The sequence below is a fragment of the Stegodyphus dumicola genome, chromosome 7 (assembly GCF_044657685.1).
Source record: "Stegodyphus dumicola isolate Sdum_Otavi_A_Nest chromosome 7, ASM4465768v1".
Lineage (NCBI taxonomy): Eukaryota > Metazoa > Arthropoda > Arachnida > Araneae > Eresidae > Stegodyphus > Stegodyphus dumicola.
In genome coordinates, this window is record NC_140774.1 from 42,081,169 (window position 1) to 42,100,613 (window position 19,445).

Here is a 19,445-nt window from a genome sequence, read left to right on the forward strand (position 1 = left end):
AAAAAAATGTTGGCCCCCCCCCCTGTCTTTTTTTTTTTTTTTTTTTTTTTTTTTTTTTTTTTTTTTTAAGGACCAAAGGGGCTTTCTCCCTGAATGACTATTGTTTTCGTTTGCGATTTTGAGTTGAAAACTTTAAGAGGCTGTATCACTTTTCAAATGGTTGCCACCAAATACTGTCGCCCTGTATTACATTTGAAGAAATTAAATAATGAAGAAACTGCATAAATGTATGTATGTTTCTCGCATTGTGATAAAACAACGGTACCTAGACGTATCCAATTTTGAATGATGCAATTCTACTGCGAATATGGCCATTTGAAAGCCCAAATTTGAAATTTGTAAATGGTTTTATTATCAATTTCATATTTTGTAAAACTTTAATGAAATTGTGATTAAACTCAACGATTTAAGAGCGAGCAATGGCAACACTGCGGGGGGGGGGGGGAAAGAACTTTTTATCTTCAGCGCGCGGAATCGTGTATCGGAAATTCTAAGATATGCTTATTTTAAAATTACTTTGCGACATTCCTGTTGAACTAAATTTTATGGTTTAAGTGCAAAAGAACATGATATTTAATAAATACAGGTAACACAGAAAACGTTAAAAAAAAAAAAAAAAAAAAAAAAAAAAAAAAAAAAACCTGCCTCTTTGGACGTGATTTAAAGTCTAAAAACCTTTAAGTTTTTTTTTAAAATTTTTTCTTTTATGTATTTTTTACTTTTTTAAATTATATTAAAAATTTTTTTTTTAAATTATATTTTTCTATTTATACCATTTTACATTCAGGGAGGGGGTTCAGATACAATTGCCGAAGTTTCAAAATTTAAATAATTTTCTAGCAATTTTAATAGCGTTTGGAGCATTTCTAGCAATTTTATTAGCATTTGAAATAAAGATGTAGTTTATGATATAGCAACAATAGGTATAGTTTTTAACAACCAAAACCTGGACCTATTATACTGCATCTGAAATATTTGGATTGCAAGGTTTTAATTTTTCACCTCAAATTTTGGACTTTGAATCATTCAGAGAATTTATTGCAACATATAATTGTATATTGCTTTTGTATTGCATTATAAGTTTCACTTCACTAATAGTTTAATCATTAATTATGAAACACGGTTACACATTTATCAGAATTCCGTATTTTGATTAACCAGTATTTGTTGCTGCAGTATCGGTTGGTTATGTTTTGGTAAACAGCTATTAACCTAGAACTAGTCAGTGCCCGGAGGAAAAAGAAGAAACAAAATTATTCCATCTGACCTGTTTTAATGAAAAGTACCCACCTTGATTATTTGAATTTAATTAAAAAGTTGAAGTGGACTCAGTGTTGATGGAATTCTACCAGTATGGAATTAGAGCATGGCATGATTCATAGCTGTTAATCGCCCATAAATCGTTTCTTCATGTACTTAAAAACTGATCGGATCGTGAGATATAAACATTTTAATGCGTTTTGGTACTTAAACGAATATATTTGCAATTGTAGTTACAACGTTAAAAGGTCCAGACATCGTATCAGTGAGTAGGACAAGGTACTTAACCTTGATCTTTCGGAAAATACCACTCCCGATTAAGGGGGACTCATACACCTTAAAACCCGTAACAACTTCGAATATGTGACTGTTGCAAGAATTGGGATAACTTATTTATTTTAAAAGCAATTACTTCCAACTTTTTGCAGCTAACTACATAATATAGCTGCTTTCTGAAATAGTAATCAGAAATTTTGTGTTGCCACAAATATTTTTATAATTTAATCCGCTTTGTGACAAAATGTTTCAGCATGTTTCCACCTTGCGCGCACAGTTTAAAACATTCTGTTGCATAATTTAATACCATATTTAATATATAGCTTTTATAACATTTGGAAACTACTGTGAACCTCAAATTCTAAAAATTCCATGTTAAATTTTTATTTTATTTTGAGTTGAATTTATAAAATGTATTTTATTTAAAAAATTTTAATGTTTTCGTCCATAAAAGTTTTCAATATTAAAATATTCATCAGATTTTTGGTTCAGTTAGAAAATAGTGCCCATATAAAGAATTCCATCAAATTTCAAATATGTACCATTAGCCATTTTTAAAATATGCGCGCAATGTGGAAACATGGCGAAATATTTTGTCACAAAGAGGATTAAATTACAAAAATATTTATGGCAACACAAACTTTCTGGTTACTAATTTCCAAAGCAGCTATATTATGTAGTCAGCTGTAAAAGTTTGGAAGTAATTGCTTTTAAAATAAATAAAATATCCCAATTCTTGCAACAGTCGCATATTCGAAAGTCGTAAGGGGTTTAAGGTGTATGAGCCACCTTCTGGGGGCGGATTAATTGGGCTATAGATTAATCGAACTGTGTGTGTGTGGGGGGGGGAGAGAATTAAGCTTATTTATTGTGGAAGGCTTGAAAAATTATGATTACAAACTATCAGAGTGATAATTTCTACGGAAATACAAAAAGAGGCAATGATAGCAGTTAATATCATTATGCTTAGGAATTGTTTTTATTCTGAACAACATGTAATTTAACTGCGTATAAATACTATTTAGTCGTCCGTTAAGAATGCATTCTAAATCGTGAAAATAAATTACATGTGCAGCCATTAGTTTCCTGTTTCCCTTTAACTCCCATCGAAATACAAGAGTAATATAAACAAAAACATGGTTCATTCAGTTTTGAAGTGTATTCTTCTTGTTTTAAATGCTGATTTAATTTATAAAACCAAGTGAACTTGTTCTCCAAATTAAATTATCGTATTTGACGGCATATAAGACGCACCCTTATTTAGACGGCCACACACAAGGAAAAAAAAAAATTCAATAGCGTGGTTTCTTTTAGTTCTCACGTTTCGTAAAAGAAAAATAAACAATTATTGAATGCAATTACCTTCACGTATAAGACTGTGTCCTTCACGTATAAGACGCAGGTAACTTTTTTGAGACCAAAATTTAGGAAAAAAAGTGCGTCTTATATGCCGTCAAATACGGTACTTAAAAATTTAGGTAAATTGTTAATACAGTAGAACCCCGTTAAACCAACAGGCAGTGAGATCTCGTTGATTTCGGATAAGAGATTTTTGATGATAATTGAATATATATTTCTAGAGTTTACTTGCTCGTGTTTTGTGATGTCATCTGTAGAAATTGCGGCGTGCAAATTCCACTGACCATGTTTTTTGTTCTTTCAGTACAATTAAAAAAATAATATTAAAATTTATACCGATTATCTAAAATATAAATACTTTTTTTTTTTTTTTTTTTTTGTAGTAACATGATTTAATGTTTCACCAAATTTGCCGGGTTCGATTCTTGGAGAAGGCATGAAACGTTTGTAAGTATATAGTGTCTGCGCGGGAAGGGGGCAAAATACACGTGAGTCGAAATCCTCTCAAGAGATTGTTGGTAGGGGAAGAGAGCGGGAAACCCTTGGGCCGACCCCCTGAAGTGTTTTAGCCCAGAATTCCATCCGAAGCGCAAGCTTAGCAGTTAGCAGTGCCGAGCGACGATACGTTAATATACCTAAATGGAAGCACAGATGTAGGCCTTGCTTCAATCTGTACCTGATTTTATATTTCAGAAAAGCAAAATTAAACAACATTTTAAAGTTACTTTATTTATTATTATATAAACGATACGAAATTCGTAATGTGATGATATATAATTTCAAGTGTCTACTTGCTTAAGAGATGGTCGCAGTATTTTTAAAAACTCGCTGCCTATACCATGAAGCTTCACAACAGCATGCACTGACATAGATAAACATTTCTCGGCACATCTTATGAAAGTCTGCTTACTTCCGCATAAATTTCTTGCTCTGTAGTTCTTCTTCATCTCCGTCTATTTCTTCATCATCATCTTGCTTTTTTCCGAGGATATTTTCAGTATTTTGTCATCATCTCGAGAGAGTATGACGGAAACAGAATTGTCTACGTGCACCCAAGCCTGCGTCTTCTCTTCACTAATAATAACCTTTTCCGAACATAACTAAATTCAAGATATCGGACACGGACGACAGATGTGTTTTAAAGCCGAGAGAATCTTAGTCACTCGATTCGTCTTCTGTGAACATGATCATAGGCCAAAATTTACGCCATCAGAGACATAAAGTAATATGCTTAAAGTCTTTTCAAGTAAGAGGCAAAGTAAATATGGCGTCTTTTAACGTGAATTGTTTGAGAAGATTATGGACGTTATCTTTAGTTAACACTTATAAGGCTTGTTATGTTGGGCAGTCAAAACATAATAAAACTGTATTCATTTAAGTCTTCAAATTGTTATTCCGTTATATATATATAAGCAGGGTGAGTTAAAAGTTCATTAAAACTTTAAAAATTCATAAAAAAGGGAAGAAATTATGATAAAGAAGTGTGGTTTGCAAGAAAGGGCTCACAAGGACGTTTTCAGTTAAAAATGTCACTGGTAGAGGGCGTTGACTTATCAAAGATTCAGCAGAATCATGCAGATTAATTCTGAAATAAAAGATGTTATACACAAGGATTTCTTATTCGCTTTCTGAAATGTTATCATTACCCGAGCAAGCGTCGTAGGTGAAGTTGTTCTATTTGAACGAAACTGTTGCGCTGCTAAAATTTCGCATGGTGAGAGGACTGAAGACGAAGAGAATGCCCCCCATGTCGTGTTCTGGAATGCTTAAACTTGTCAAACGGTTCGAAGAAACTGCCTCGTTGTAGGATCCGACACAAAATGGGAAACCCTCTTTGGCGAAGGGCCGAATTACTGCGGTGAAAATGAATTACATAGCGGCGGAATCGTCCATGGGGAAGTAGCAGTGCTGGCAAAGCTGCAAGGATATTGGATGTGCCTCACTCATCGAGTTAACGTATCTTTCACGGGATACTGAATCTCTATCCCTACAAATTGCAGTCACTGCATGAGTTACTACCGAGAGACACAGCCATAAGGGAATCATTTGCTGAATGAGCTGTGGCAAGAATTGAAAGCTACCCTCAGTGGTTGCTCAACGTTTTCTGAACGGTTGAGGCGTACACTACGCAGGGATTTTAATTCTCAGAACACTCGTATATGGGCGACGATCCTCTTGAATACACGACGAAGTCATTGAATCCGGCCGACTTTATTGTCGCACCATCCTTCTTTGAACAACCGTGTCCCATATCTGGCTGGAAAAACATGCACCGTAACCGCTGAGCTTTGTCTCACTCGTCATGCCCGCATTAAATCAAAGAGTTGTGTTGTTATCTGTAATAAGCTTTATGTAGGATGGCGCATCACCACATTATGGCAGTCCAGTAAAACGATTCCTATTGAGTCCGTTTGGTGAAGACCGAGTGATCAGTCGAGGTTGCAAAATCGCATGGCCTGCATGATCACCCGACCTCACTCCGATCGGCTTCTGGTTGGTGGGCTATTTGAAATCACTTGTGTACTGTTGATACGCTGCAATATTGGCTGAATTTTAAGATTCCCTCTGTCGTGAGGTTTCTGCAATTCATTCCGACATGTAGCATTCTGCTGTAACGAGCGTTGTGAGTCGCCTTAGTTGTGTCTTGCAGTGTTCTGGAGGTCATGTTGAACAATTGTTATTGCAAGAATAAATGAATGAAGCGTGCTGTTTTCTTGTTCACTGTTTTTCAGGTCGTCAGCGGCCTCTACCGTTGACATTTCTAACTAAAAAAGTTTTTTGCTGTATGCTGTTTTTGAAATTTGTGTTCATTAAAGAACCTTGAGAGTTAAAATGCAGTGGTAGGTGTAGAGCCTAGGTGCTGATCCTGCTCAACATTCCATTCATTTAGGCAAGTACTTGGCGATGTAGAAAGATAATCCAGAATGCTTGAGTAGATTCCTATTTTCACTGTGCTGTTCCTTTTTAGGACTCCATGCATCATATTTGTGCACCACGCTTGAGAGATTCACAGCTGCTGGTCACGTCGGCAAACACCATCAGAATCATGGAAGACACTATCCTTTCTTTCTCCATCTGTTCATCTCTCCGTCGGGAGAAACCTTTCGCACAGTTATATAGTTCATTTTTTCTGCTCAGCGCAATCGCGAACAGGGAGAAATGCAAATTTCTATTTCTAGCAGTAAATTTTTAAAGCTTTAACGAAATTTTGGATCACCCTGTATATATGTATTATCTTATATGCCTAAATTTCGGATTTAAATTTAGATTTTTTTTTTTTTTTAAATTTATAATATGGGTATTTTTTTCCCTTGCGTTTTTAACAACTGCTGTCGGATTAAATGTCATTTTGGGTTAACTGTGGATATCGTCTTCGGGATAAATCCGGTTATTCGGGAAGCCTCTGGGAACCTGAAGTTATAATACTTGCGTAATCAATACTTTAGAGCAGAGATTCCCAAACTTTTTCTTGCATTGACCCCTTTCAAAGAAATTATTTTCTTCTTATACTTTTCTCCATAATATACATCATACAACGTTATCAGTATGGTATAGGGAGAGAACAAGTTTAATGCATTTTTAGAAGTGCACTTACATGTTGATGATGTAATTTCCGTTTGAACGTAACTTCTTTTAACCTATTTAAGCAGCCGGCATGGATGAAAGTATAGATAGGTTTGTGTTAATGTTGCGCAGACCCTACTAGACTGGAAGCGAGTTATCGCTTAGTCTGAAACAAATCACCATGGCTAAAGTAGATTAAAATAACATTTTTATTTAAATCTTAAATGTACGGAAAGCACTGCTTGTGTGAGAGAGGAATCTTTGCAATTTGCGGGAATTTAAATTAACATAAGATCGTTAAACATAAAAATCATAAGAACATTAACTTCAAGTTTAGGTAGCGTAGTCTGAGACCACATAAAACAGACTGCTCAAGCTGGCTCTAGGCGCTCATTTTAAACGTTGGCTAACACTATACTAAAGACGAGAACAAACTTAGGCAGAGCTGGCGATGGTAAGTAATAGCAAGACAAGGCTGCCAGAAGCTCGAACCATAAAAATTCAAACCCTCAACTTAAAATGTAGAGTCATTAGGATTGTTTTTTAAAGCAGGAGTCATGAAAAATATGCAGTGCCCTCGCCGAGCCTCGAACCTGGGACCTCTCGAAATACACGCCGAGTTTGCTGACCGTTACACATGAAGGCATGCTAAGGAAAAAGGAGAAATACCTTATATACTTCCCCTTTTAAAGGGCGACTAGGAATTAGGGGACTCAATTGCTAAATCCTGGTGGTGGAGAGTCATCACCCACCACCCTTTTTAGTTCGGATGCCACTGTAGAGACATTAGGTCATTTCGAAGAAGGAGGCATGAAAAATGAGCAATACCCTCACCGAGACGCGAACCTCGGACCTCTCGAATACGTACCGAGTGTGCTAACCGTTACGCCACGAAGGCATTCGAAGAAAGCGGGAACAATACCGTATAAAATACACAAAAAACTAATTTGCATTCTGATGAGGAGAATGCAAAGAATTTATAGTAAAGATCAAATCGTAATGATAACTCATTAATTAACGTACAGCCATGTGAAAAAGTTTTACATTGTATTTTTATTTAAATAATGCATAACGATGGTTGCAAAAATGAATCTTTCTTTAATTTTTTTTTAAACCAAAACAAGCTGTTTTTTTTTTTTTTTAAATCAAGCAAGCTGACCAGAAATTCGTTTTTTGGAATTGCTTCGTAGTAGTTCAGATAAAGGAAATTCTATTAAGATTTCTTGCTTTTGAATTTGTCTTTGTATCTATAATGTTGCATGCTAAAATAGAAATTTTGAATTAATAATACCTTTACTTGCGAACTGAGGAATTGATTAATTCAATACGTATCTTATGCACAATATATGAAGCTTCTGAAATCCATACTATAATGATTTTATAGCGCATTTATGGTAGAAAAGGTGTATTTTATGACCTAGAAAAAAGATTTTAGTTGCTTGGGTTGTTAATCATACTGAGGTCAACCAATGGAAAGTAATTGAAATATTTCGAGTATGAGGCTTACCAGGTGATATTTAAAGTGTTCATTAGAGTCTTTATCATGCATATTTGCAACTATTTTATGCAGGCTTGTCATTTTTTAAAAGGAAGGAGGTTTTTAGGCAACACGCTTGAGTTTTAATTGCCTTCTTGGTGGACTTTTAAAGATATAATATGCAGGGAAGAATGGTGGAAACTGTTTCATTCTCACCTTTTTTGTATCAATCGCATGTTTTCAATTTTCCATCAAATCAGTTCTCAGAATTTTGAAGATCTCTGGACAAAGTGTTTATACATCACAAAATCTGCATGTAAATAATAACACTTATCCAGTGATATAGATTCAGCGAATAGAATGCTATTAATAAGCTGTTGAATATATTGCAACGTTTTGTGAATTATTTATAATACAGTACAATATCCACATCGGTATTTTTAAGCTGATTGCGAAATGGTATATATATATATATATATATATATATATATATATATATATATATATACCATTTATATATATATATATATACCATATATATATATATATATATATATATATATATATATATTGTACTTTTAATAGAAGCTTGGAAAAAAGTGTTAACTTTATTTGCTATTGACTTATTTATTAGTAAAGATTCATATCCTGTACTGCCTTTTTTCAATTTTCATCCCGTTTTATTCAAAATTATGAACATTTGCAATGCATGCGTTAAAAGGCTGTAAGTAAGTACTTTGCTCAGGTTCTTCATTTAGCTTGCTGCTATTTTGTTAAGAATAAAATTGTTCGTGAAATACCTTGATCTGGTCATTTAGCCTTGTTTGTAACGTCATCCCATCTCATCTAGCCAACCCCATTCCAAAATAAACAAAACAGATAGATCTTTGTAAGTAGTTTATGTTCTACAGATCTCCTCTGCCAAAAACCGCAACAGCGAATGCAGCTAGCTGATAACGCAAAACTCGCTGGCGGTGCCAATACCCTTCCTTAACCCTATCTTTCAGGGTTAGAGGCGTTCCAAAAAAAGTTCCGTCTCTCCCCCTCATCCGAAACTTGCGCAAGGCCAACGGGTCTTCGTTTTTGTCTCCGCCGGGTCTTTGTTAGGTAGCTCTGCCCTCGGTTGTTTAGTCACTACCTGGAAATTATACTCCGAATCCATACCACTAGATGGTGTCTTGGATGCCGAATGCTGTTGGTTTATTTTCCCACCATAGCAATTCAGTCTGCTTGTGGTAGAGGTGCATTGAAAACAGAATTCATGGACTTGACTTGCTCAGGTTTCCGTAGTGTGTCCAAGTCTTCGAATATGTTATCGGTATTAGATCAATGCAAGGTCGAACTGACTGTAATTTGCTGAATACTTCTTTCGTTTTTTTTTTTTTTTTTTTTTTTTTTTTTTTTGTAAATCTTTCGAAGATTTTTAGCGGTACTTCACTATCATTGCTGTAGCACTTCATACTACGATTTTGGTGTTGATATTTGTAATGTGTGGTATGCATTGTATTTGTAGTGTTCTGTGTTTGCTTTAACAACTGGTTTGGATTGTTATCCTGGTATTTTGGATAAGCTACTACTCTGACGAGGACACTTCAAGTTATATATATTTCTTCGAACTGATTTTGCTTTAAAAATATTTTAGTTCAGACCGTCATCAAACACGAAAAGATTTGTGATTTATGAATATATTTTTGATCTCTAGAATTTTGTATTGTTAATTGGTCAGAGTTTGACTGAAACGATTTTAAAGTTCCACATGTGATTCATTCTATTATTTTGTATCAAGAATAATTACTTTGTACTATAGAAGAGTAAGCATAACTGCTGAACCAAGGAATAAAAACATCTCGTTCTAACTCTTGGTGTTTTACTAATCTAAACTATTGGCTGTCACGTTAAGGTTTACGAATATATATTTAGGATCTGCATGATTTTTTTTTCCCCCATTGAAACTGTTTAGTGTTTGATACTGCTTCAGAGTATTTCGTTTATTTTGTATTTCTGTGCTTTAAATGCATTCTTCCGTGCTTGAGCATTGCGCTTGAATTGTTAAGATTGCTAGCTTGATTCGCAACGTAGAAATAAACCTTCAAAATTCAAACATATTGTAGAAGCCGGATGCTGTAAAAACCATAGCACTTGCGATTTCTACATACTGTCAAATCTAGGTCAAGATTTTCCCTGGAGAATAGTGTTGAACAGAAACTACTTCAAAATTTTTTAAAGCCCTAAAATAATCGTGTTACAAATCCTGATTAAATTCCACTGCTTTCTTGTTCAAGTTATCAGTAAATTATTTAACTGCCGTACGAATAACAGATTGCTTTCAATAGCCATTTGGAATAATTGAAATTTTTTGTAGCATTCTTGTGTATACTTATCTCTTTTGAAAGTATTAGTTTGCAGAAGGCATTGTTTTGAAAAGTGGTATCATTAGAAATTGTTAACTGGTATCTAACGAGATTTAAGTTATTATTTCTAAGAATAAGTGATTTGTTGTCCGTTTCATTATGCGTGAAGTGAACAAAAATAAAGTTATGAACGGTGTTGATGAGGAAATTACAATGAGAACTCACAGATCTCGTCTGGCTTCCTTACAGGAAGGTGGTGTCGTGGGGCGAGCAAGATTTCGGAACCAGAATCGAAGCCGATCGCACTCTGCATCTTCTACGGACAGTTTTGGTTCGACGCACAGCTCATGTAAGTCTTTTTAAACGTTATTTTTTATTTAATTTGCTTGCTGTGGTTAAAATTGAATTAATGATATCCTTGGCGAATAGAGAAACCTAACCATATTAGCAGCTCTTTTCCTCATTAGAAGATTTTTTACGTAAAACTTAGCATGGCTTTTATGAATATACAGTGTCCATAATATGCAGCTTCATGCCATAGCAACCAGAAAACTATAATATATAAAAAATTATTTTAAAAATGATGTGGCAACAGCTGAAGTTTTCCTTTTTTTTCTCGCTGTGCAGTTAGTATGTGTACGTTTGTTTATCGTTGGTTGCTGGAAAATAAACGGCAGTATGCTTTCGTCTATGTACGCTGTAGAATGCCAGGCGTTAGGAAGACGAAAACCGTAGTATGTATTCTTTGACCTGATAGGCTTCGTCTTTGTTTAGTAAACAAAGTGTTTAATAAAGCCCTTCACCCAAAAGAAGTAATCGTGCGGTATAATCATTCTAACGGTCTAATCCGTATCTGTAAAGTATCTCTTCCGACCGCGACGTCATTACTGTTGTTTTTCGTGATGTTTTCTACGAGACATTTAGTATCGTCCATTTGCTAACTGCATAAACTCCGGTAGTGATTTTTGTGTTTAAAAGTAAATAAGTAAGCCATGATATTTTTTTTGCGAATACACCATGAACTTAAATGCACACATTAGTACTGCGATGATGTATTTTATACAAGAGCTCAGGCCGCGAAATGGCGTCTTTTCTGGCTCCTGCAACTAAATCCAGAGCACCACCGTCGAAATGAATCTCGATGGTAGCGATCAGAGACGGTTGGTGGGATCCGAAGAGGAATCATTTGCTAACGAGAGAAAGAAGGCAGCATCGGGAAAATCGTACGCTTCTTTTATGGAGCCTTTATATATGCAAGCACAATAATTATTCTATGTCAAGAAATTAGCTACTAAGTTAAAAATTGCCAAGCGTATCATTAACTGAATTTTAACTGATATGGAATGTCTATTTCATTATATTATAATAGTGTGAGCTGCACTTGCTAAATCTGTTAAGTATGAGAAATTGGCTTAGAGGCTGCTATGCTTCTCGATTTTAAAATTAATTATTAAAGCATTCATTTGCCATTCTAACTTTTACACTTACATATTTAATGGTCCATCCTTATAATAAGCTGAATTTATATTTTTTTTCCCCCTCTGAAGAGCATTTAAGTTTTTACAGATTTTTTTTCCCTGAATTTTTCCCCCAATCTTGTTTAACTGTGTGTCTCTATGTATCATTAATTGCCATGTGCCAGTTTATAACTAATTTTTTGTCACTCTAAGTCTGTCAGCACTTACGTCTTCCTCTGTCTGTATATGTCCAAATCTTTCATCTTGTTTTATATCTCTCTATCTTCATTTTCTTTTCTTGTGCTTCAGTCTTTCTTTTTCCTACCTTTCTTATTCCTTTCTTTCTGACTATATTATTTCACACTTGGCCTTTTCTTTTATCTTTCTCATTGTCTCTTTCCGTGTCTGAGTTATTATTTATCTTTTTGTCTAGTTATTTATCATTCATTATATGTATTTAACATATATAAGGGCTGTATTAATATTTATTTGATGTTCATGTACTAACAGTTCCTTCTGTTTTAAGCCGCTTAAACTGAAAACAGTCAGCCAAATCGACTCCGCAGGGTTTTTTTTTTTTTTTTTTTTTTTCTTTTCTTAAGAGGAGAGAGAGGGAGGGAGGAGGTTCATGGATTTTCATCACTGCGCCTTCAGGATATTTAAGAAATAAAGTTTGTAAGTTGTGCACGTTTCCAAGCATGTGTTCATAACATATGAGGGTGGGAATAAGGCACAATATTTGATTTCGAAATATTATCATCTAATAAATCTTGTTCGACTTTTGAGTCTCGAGTTATGCCACGCTACCTGTAGATAGTATCATCATAACTCATACAGAGTTGCCAACTCTCCCGATTTAGGCGGGAGACTCCCGATTTTCGACCGCTCTCCCGCCAACCCGATTTACAATATATTTCTCCCGACTTTTTCTTATTCTTAATATTTCTCACGATTTTTATGCAACTTGGCTTAATACTTTGTTATATGAATAAAAAAAGTGCTTTTGGACGTCTGAAAGCAATTGAATTTTCTCTACATTATATCTAAAACAAAACCTTGCGAATCAGATAGCTTCTGCTTTGTGAGTGAGAGCATTATACGTATCCAGAAACGTCATTCTCCAGTTCTCCAATAGGCTTCGAGCTCCACTGCGTGTCAGCTGGCATATATTAGCCAATGAGGACAAAGCAAGTTGTTATTTGGACGTTCTTTTTAGTTATTTCGTTCATTTTGTCCTGAGTTGTGTGAGTACACGTGGCTTAGGGAAATAGTTTTAGAAATTATCATCTTTTGTTACGTCTGCGAGAAAGGTGAAATACTCGTGTACGTTTCAAAAATCGTACACAGTTGACTTTCCTTCCATTATTTCCTCAAGGAAATGTAATAAATTTGCGATGTGTACCGCCTGTCGTTGCGATTTTTCGATTTCGTATGTTGGAAGGGCGGATGTTCTCAAACATGTGCGTACACAAAAACACAAGGATAACATGAGTTGTTTTGAAAAAAACGAAAAATTAAATTTTTCTTCGGAAACAAAGGACCAAAAAGTTATTAATGCAGAATGTCTGTTCTCTGCCTTTTTACTGGAGCACAACCTGCTACTGAATGCATCGGATCACGCTGCAGCTTTATTTAGAAAAATGTTTCCCGATAGTGAAATCGCCAAGAAATACTCAAGGTGCAAGAATCAAAACAGGTGCAATTGTTAAAGAAATGGGTTTGAAAAATAAATCTTCAGTTATTGATTGCATTAAAACAGCTCCGGTCTGCCTCTCTACTGATGGAAGCAATAATACCGATTCAAAACTGTATCCAATTGTTGTTTTTTTTTTTGATCCAGAGTCTGCAGAAATTGAGTGCAGTTTACTTTATGTTCCCACTTTATAAGGACATTTGACAGGCTTTAATATAGCACAGCTAATTATTAAAACTTTAAAAGAAAACTGCAGGCACTCTGGATAATTGCTTAGCACTTGGTGCCGATAATGCACCAGTATTGGTAGATTTGGAAGGCTGGTGTTGCAGGCATCTTAAGAAAGGAAAATTCAGATTATGAGGTGCACCTGTCACCTCTTAAATTTAGCAGCTGAAAAAGGGGCAACTTCTTTACCAATAAATGTGGATGAACACATTGTTGATATTTATTATTATCTTGAAAGGAGTTCTAAAAGGAAGGAAAAATTAAAACAGTTCCAACAGCTGCGTAACAGCAGTTTACAATTAGAAAACTTGGATGAAGTTATAAAATCAGCTACGATTGACACCCAGTGGAGTTTAATTGCAAAACTGAAAGGTGCTGATGGAATTTTAAAATATAGTGAACTGTCTAGAATTGTGTTGGTCATCTTGACAGTTCCTTATAGTAATGCAGAGTGTGAGAGGATCCTCAGTGTTGTTGCGAAAACGAGGACTAAATTTAGATCTAATATTAGAGATGGCACATTAGAAAAACTTTTATCAGCGAAAGCAGGCCTACGTGGCAATTGCTGTGAACACAATGATAAAGTTTCTTTCTTAAAGAAAGCAAAATCTGCCACTGTTTATAACATTTGTACGAAAACTGATTAAAGAGTCTTTTTTTTTTTTTTCTTAAACAATGCGTGTAGTAAAAATTTTTTTATGTGTAACTATATTTTTATCATTTAAAAAGTCCTTTTAACATTGTGAAAAATCTCCTGATTTCTTAAAAAAATCTCCTGATTTCTTAAAAAAATCTCCTGATTTTTGAGTGTCATAGGTTGGCAAGTATGCTCATAGTTCCCCCCATCTAGAAATAAATGCTGACTTCACTAAATTTATAATGATTGATTGGTACTAAAGATTCTGATGTTCAAAATTATGACAGTTCTGATATTTGGTCAAGTATTTCCAGAACTAATGGTCACATTTTAATGAAAATTGGTACAAGCATAGATTGATATAATAAATGTCATGCAACAATCATGGTACACACGCACTTTTATGCATAAGGCTGATTGGTGCAGAAACGACTAAATAGAAAGTGACAGTCACACAGCTCTCACAACGTAACATTATAATGAAAATGAGGCAGTTTATGAGCCGTTATGTTGGCCGACCTGACCCCTGCAGTATCGCTGTTTTCAGGTCCTAAAATGTTTTGTAGGGTAAAAAATGAGTTGCAGTTGCTGTCCTAAGAGCGTCGCAGACATGTCCTATGTGGTCTAGATTTGGTAATCTGGCTGGCTAATTCATTCGGCAGTTTCTAAAAAAATCATCCACTATGTTGAACTTGTGTAAATGATCAGCGTAACTAATATGTATAACCTTAACATACATATTAGTTAAGGGCCAAATGTACCCTCGAAAAGGCGAAAATAGGGCGTAGATAGATATCATCTGTTTTCAAGAAGACTAGTTTTTTCGCATCTTTCTCTCGTCCTCATTTAGCACAGTGCAGAGAACTTCAGACCAAGAGTCAGTAGGGAAGTTATGAGTCCTGATTTAGCGTAATCGCTGAACTCTTGATGCATCTTCTATCTGCCAGGAACTAGGATCTGCTACCTCTTCTCCGACATCCGAGAAAGGGACCAGTATTGCAGCTGAGATTTGATGGATTGGGCTATCATCATGTTGGACGCACGCACAGATCTCTATGCCATTGAATAAGGCTACGTGGATGCGAAGTATGGAGAAGAAATTTTAAAACTTTTATATTCACCATTTCAGGGTTACAGTTGGTTTTCGCTTAATTTTTCTGGACGACAGTGCTCATCCTAGTAGAGCTAATCTGATGGATATTTTTTCTGGAAGGTAAGGATACTAATCGGATGGATTGGGCAGCTAGATTTCCATATTAAACACTACAGAACATGTCTGATGCACTCTTGGAAAGTTAGTTGGAACTTTCCATCTCTCTCCCAGAATCCGCCAGAACCTGCAAACAGATTATTGCAAGAGTAAAGATCTACGCCTACAGGAATTCGTAAAAAACTTCATTTACAGTATGAATTCGCGCCATAAGAGCTGTATGTTATAAAGAACTATAGCCTTCTTTTTTATTCTATCTTGAAACCTCTGTTTTAAATCTTCCTTCGCCGATGTGTCTTACGCAGGATCATCTACATGTAACATGGCTGTCATATGGTATATTTTATGTATTGTGTAAACTTATATCCTTACCAAATTTCATGAATAATATGTTCATCGCTTATGGAAAAAAATCGATCAAGTGTGTGAAAATTCTATTTATTTTAAGCACAGTGTGTAATGTGTACATTAGAGAGCAAAAGCTGTAATATTTTTAATGCATTTTTTTATCAAGTTGTTTTTATTGAACTTGTTTAAATGTTTATCTTAATAAGTTTTCTTGAATAGAGGACTAATGACGAATTTGCGTTTTCGCAGCTTATAGTTCAAATAAAAACATTCAGATTTCCTAATCTATAGATTGAAATGATCACAATATAAATTTCATATGGGCATAGTTGTGGTTAAGATAAGAAAAGCTTATAATTGTGGTAATATTAATAGGATTTATTTTTAATGCAGTAACCGAGTTCAAATTTGATTAATTTGCCCTTTAATTTTTGTTCCTTTGAATCGCATATGAAGTCCCTCAGGAAGGAGTAAATTTTGATAATGTGAAATGAAAACGATGTATCCTAGTGTGTAGCTTGTCACAGGTGCCTGAATTGACTGTTTTCTACCCGATGCGTCTCCGGTGAAAGCTTTAAAAACCTTGCAACTTTAAAAAAAAGTTTGCGAGTAATAGTGAAATTTGGGTCAAATTTTAGCTAGTTAGTTACTGATGAGACGTGGTTATACGTAGGTTAATTTCACCGTTCCCAATAAGAAGTTTAGAAAGTTGTCAAGTTATAAATATTTTAGCGATTTTTTTATAACTGTAAATTTTTTATTTATTTATTTATTTTTTTATTGTTGTTAAAATGAAAGTTGCAGAAGCTGTGATTTTCTTTTAGTTTATGTAAAGGATAGGATTCTGATTGTTAATAAAATCATATTATTAATTTTATTATTTTTTCAGTGCTCATTCATTCAAATTCTGTGATAGTGATAATTCTTTCAAAAAGTGAGTGCTTACGAAAGGAGTTGTATAATTGAACTGTAAGCTGCTAGACCAGTGGTCGGCAAACTCATTAGTCAACAGGGCCAGTTATCAACAGTTTAACGATTGAAATCTCTTTTCAGAGCCACCTTTTTAAAGCTTAAATTATGTATGTAGGTGTATTGTTATTCACTTAATTAGGGTGATCTTACTCTAGCTTTTACTAAGAACGTCTTCAATCTGATCAACGTACGTTTGCCGAGGTCGCCCCTCTTCCAACTTTCCCATCCACACTTCTCGGGTCTTGTTTACTCGTTTCGTGTATCTTCTTTCGTTTATCCTCTCTATACGTCCAAACCATCTTGACATACATTTATCAATTCTCCCCTTTTAGTTCCAATAATGACTAAAACATCCATATTGATTAACATAAGATGTGAAAATTACAGCTAATATTGTAGCAGAATTACAAATGGAGTGAAACTAAACATTTCGAGAGGAGCCTAAACTAAGACACATCTTCAGTATAACGAAGACTAACTTATTCACAAAGAAACTGCCCCACTCTTCTTAGTGACTCATCTCGACATCTCCTGAGGAGCTGTGGGAGGGAGATTGTACTCTGGTTTTGCGGGAACAGGAATCACGAAAACAGAACTAATTCAATATAACTAGCCGATTGTCGAACTTGTAGTACTTTCAAAGTAGCTGAAGATGGCGAAGTGTGAAACAAGAAGACAAGCAATTATACTGGCAGTAGAAGCAATCCTCCAGTAGGATAAGTAATAAGTCACATAAAACGAGTGCTTCGCATCGAGGTAGGATAACAATCCAACGCGGATATCAGTGTTAGTCGGGTACAATTGTACTGAAATCAGTACATTGGCCCATTTATCAATACATCAAAAAAATTTTTACTAGAATCGGTACAATGGCAATTTTAACTTAATACTCCAAATAACGTAAAACTGAAATTTCTTGTCAAAATATATGGATTTTTAGTTATTAGACATTTTCAATTTGAAGTTTTTTCCTATTATATGCAACCCAAACATCGTTTATGCATTTTATATTACCTAAATTAGGTTGCTAGGAAATTTTTGTCTCAGATTCTGAAGAAACTTCAAATCTGAACGGTCTAGAAGCTAAAAATCCTGATATTTTGAAACTAAATTTCATTTTCACGTTATTTGATTTCTTATTCAAGTTAAAATTGCCTTTGAATTGTATATTAAATCAGAGCATTTCATTAGTTAAAATTTGGCATATGACAATTACTATATGACAACACAATTTGATGCGTAATCAGTACAATCAAAACGCCGAAATCGATACAAAAAAATTTCTTAGGAATAACATTGGAGGATACGTTTTCAGTTGTTTTTATGCTTGTGTAAAATTTTATGTTGTATTTTCAAGATTTTCTTGCTTTTACGTCCGCTCGCCCGCGTGTGCTATTTTGTGGCAGGAGCGAAAGAGCCACGGTTTGCCGACCTCTGTGCTAGACCAATGGTTCAGCCTTTTTAGCCATATGCACTCCTTTCACCATTATCAGAAGATCATTCCTTGCCTTTCCAAAATTCGAAAAATACAATTTTTAACGTGTTTCATCAATCAAAAAAAGAGGGGAAGAATGTTGAGAAATATCATAACTTAAAGTATTTTTTTAATAATTATAAACTAAAATTATACACGTAACATCTAAATTAAAGGCTGACCGCTTCATCCCCTTCCCCGCGGTTGAGAATCCCTATGCTAGTCCTTGTATTGGTAATTTCGGTTTGGAACTTAGTGGGGAGGATATTATTTCGGAAAAGTAATTGTATTTCTTTGCCCTGATTTTTGGATTTCATTATCAAAATTTGCCTTTACTACAAAATATACTTCTTCGTATGAAGTACTGGTTACGTAATTAAACATTTGCTATCCTTTGTCAAAGTGACTGAAACTTGATTCATCGTTATTCGAGTTATCAGTATATGTTTAAAAACCAGACTAAAATTTGAAGTGTAGTCTGTTGTTTTGAACTCTTAACTCTGCATACTCTGGTTCTGGTTTACATCTGATCAAGTTCCCATCCATGGCTTAGACATAATTATTGTTTATTAGCAATAAAATAGGATAAATTAGGAAGTAATGCACGTTTGATTTATCAAAAATCAATGTCATGATCGGTTACGATCTTTGAATTTAGTCTGTCTCGCATATATAGATTCTCAGATACCTTTGCAGTTTTTTCAAAGCCTACGAACAGATTGGTTATTAAAAACAGTCTTGAACATTTGTTCTCAGTAATGTGTATATTGCCCTTCTATTTATTTTTAGCGTCAGTGCTTTATGTGCGACCCTCCTCCCCCTTTTTTTGGCCAAAAGCGCAGTTGAGATTCGAAAAATCGCAGGAAGCTCTGAGCTATTTATTTTCAGATTTCCGTGTCAAGGTTTTCTACGTCGCAGACGATATGTGGTCACGAGCTATTCTACTCTTTAGCGTGTCAATATTTTGAGCATTTCGTAGACGCTAGGTTCGAAAACGCAGAAGTCGCTCATTTACATCTGTTTGATTTGGTGGAGGTGCTGTTCCTCATTTAGAGTGCCGTCTTATATTTGCTTCCGGGAAGAATACTCTGCTCCCCCCTTTTGGAGAATATCTGTTTCTTTGTCTTTGATGGTGGCGA

At 34.9% G+C, this 19,445-nt stretch overlaps 1 protein-coding gene across 5 annotated transcripts in view; it reads left to right on the forward strand.

Annotated features, from left to right (window-relative positions):
- The window catches only part of LOC118189539 (adenosylhomocysteinase-like 1), a 373,963-nt gene that overhangs the window by 146,051 nt on the left and 208,467 nt on the right, over positions 1 to 19,445 (forward strand). For all 5 annotated transcript variants that reach the window (XM_035360165.2, XM_035360167.2, XM_035360164.2 and 2 more), the window contains one exon: positions 10,537 to 10,636. In XM_035360165.2, coding sequence (XP_035216056.1) covers positions 10,537 to 10,636 — 100 coding nt within the window. The remainder of the gene's footprint in view (positions 1 to 10,536; positions 10,637 to 19,445) is intronic.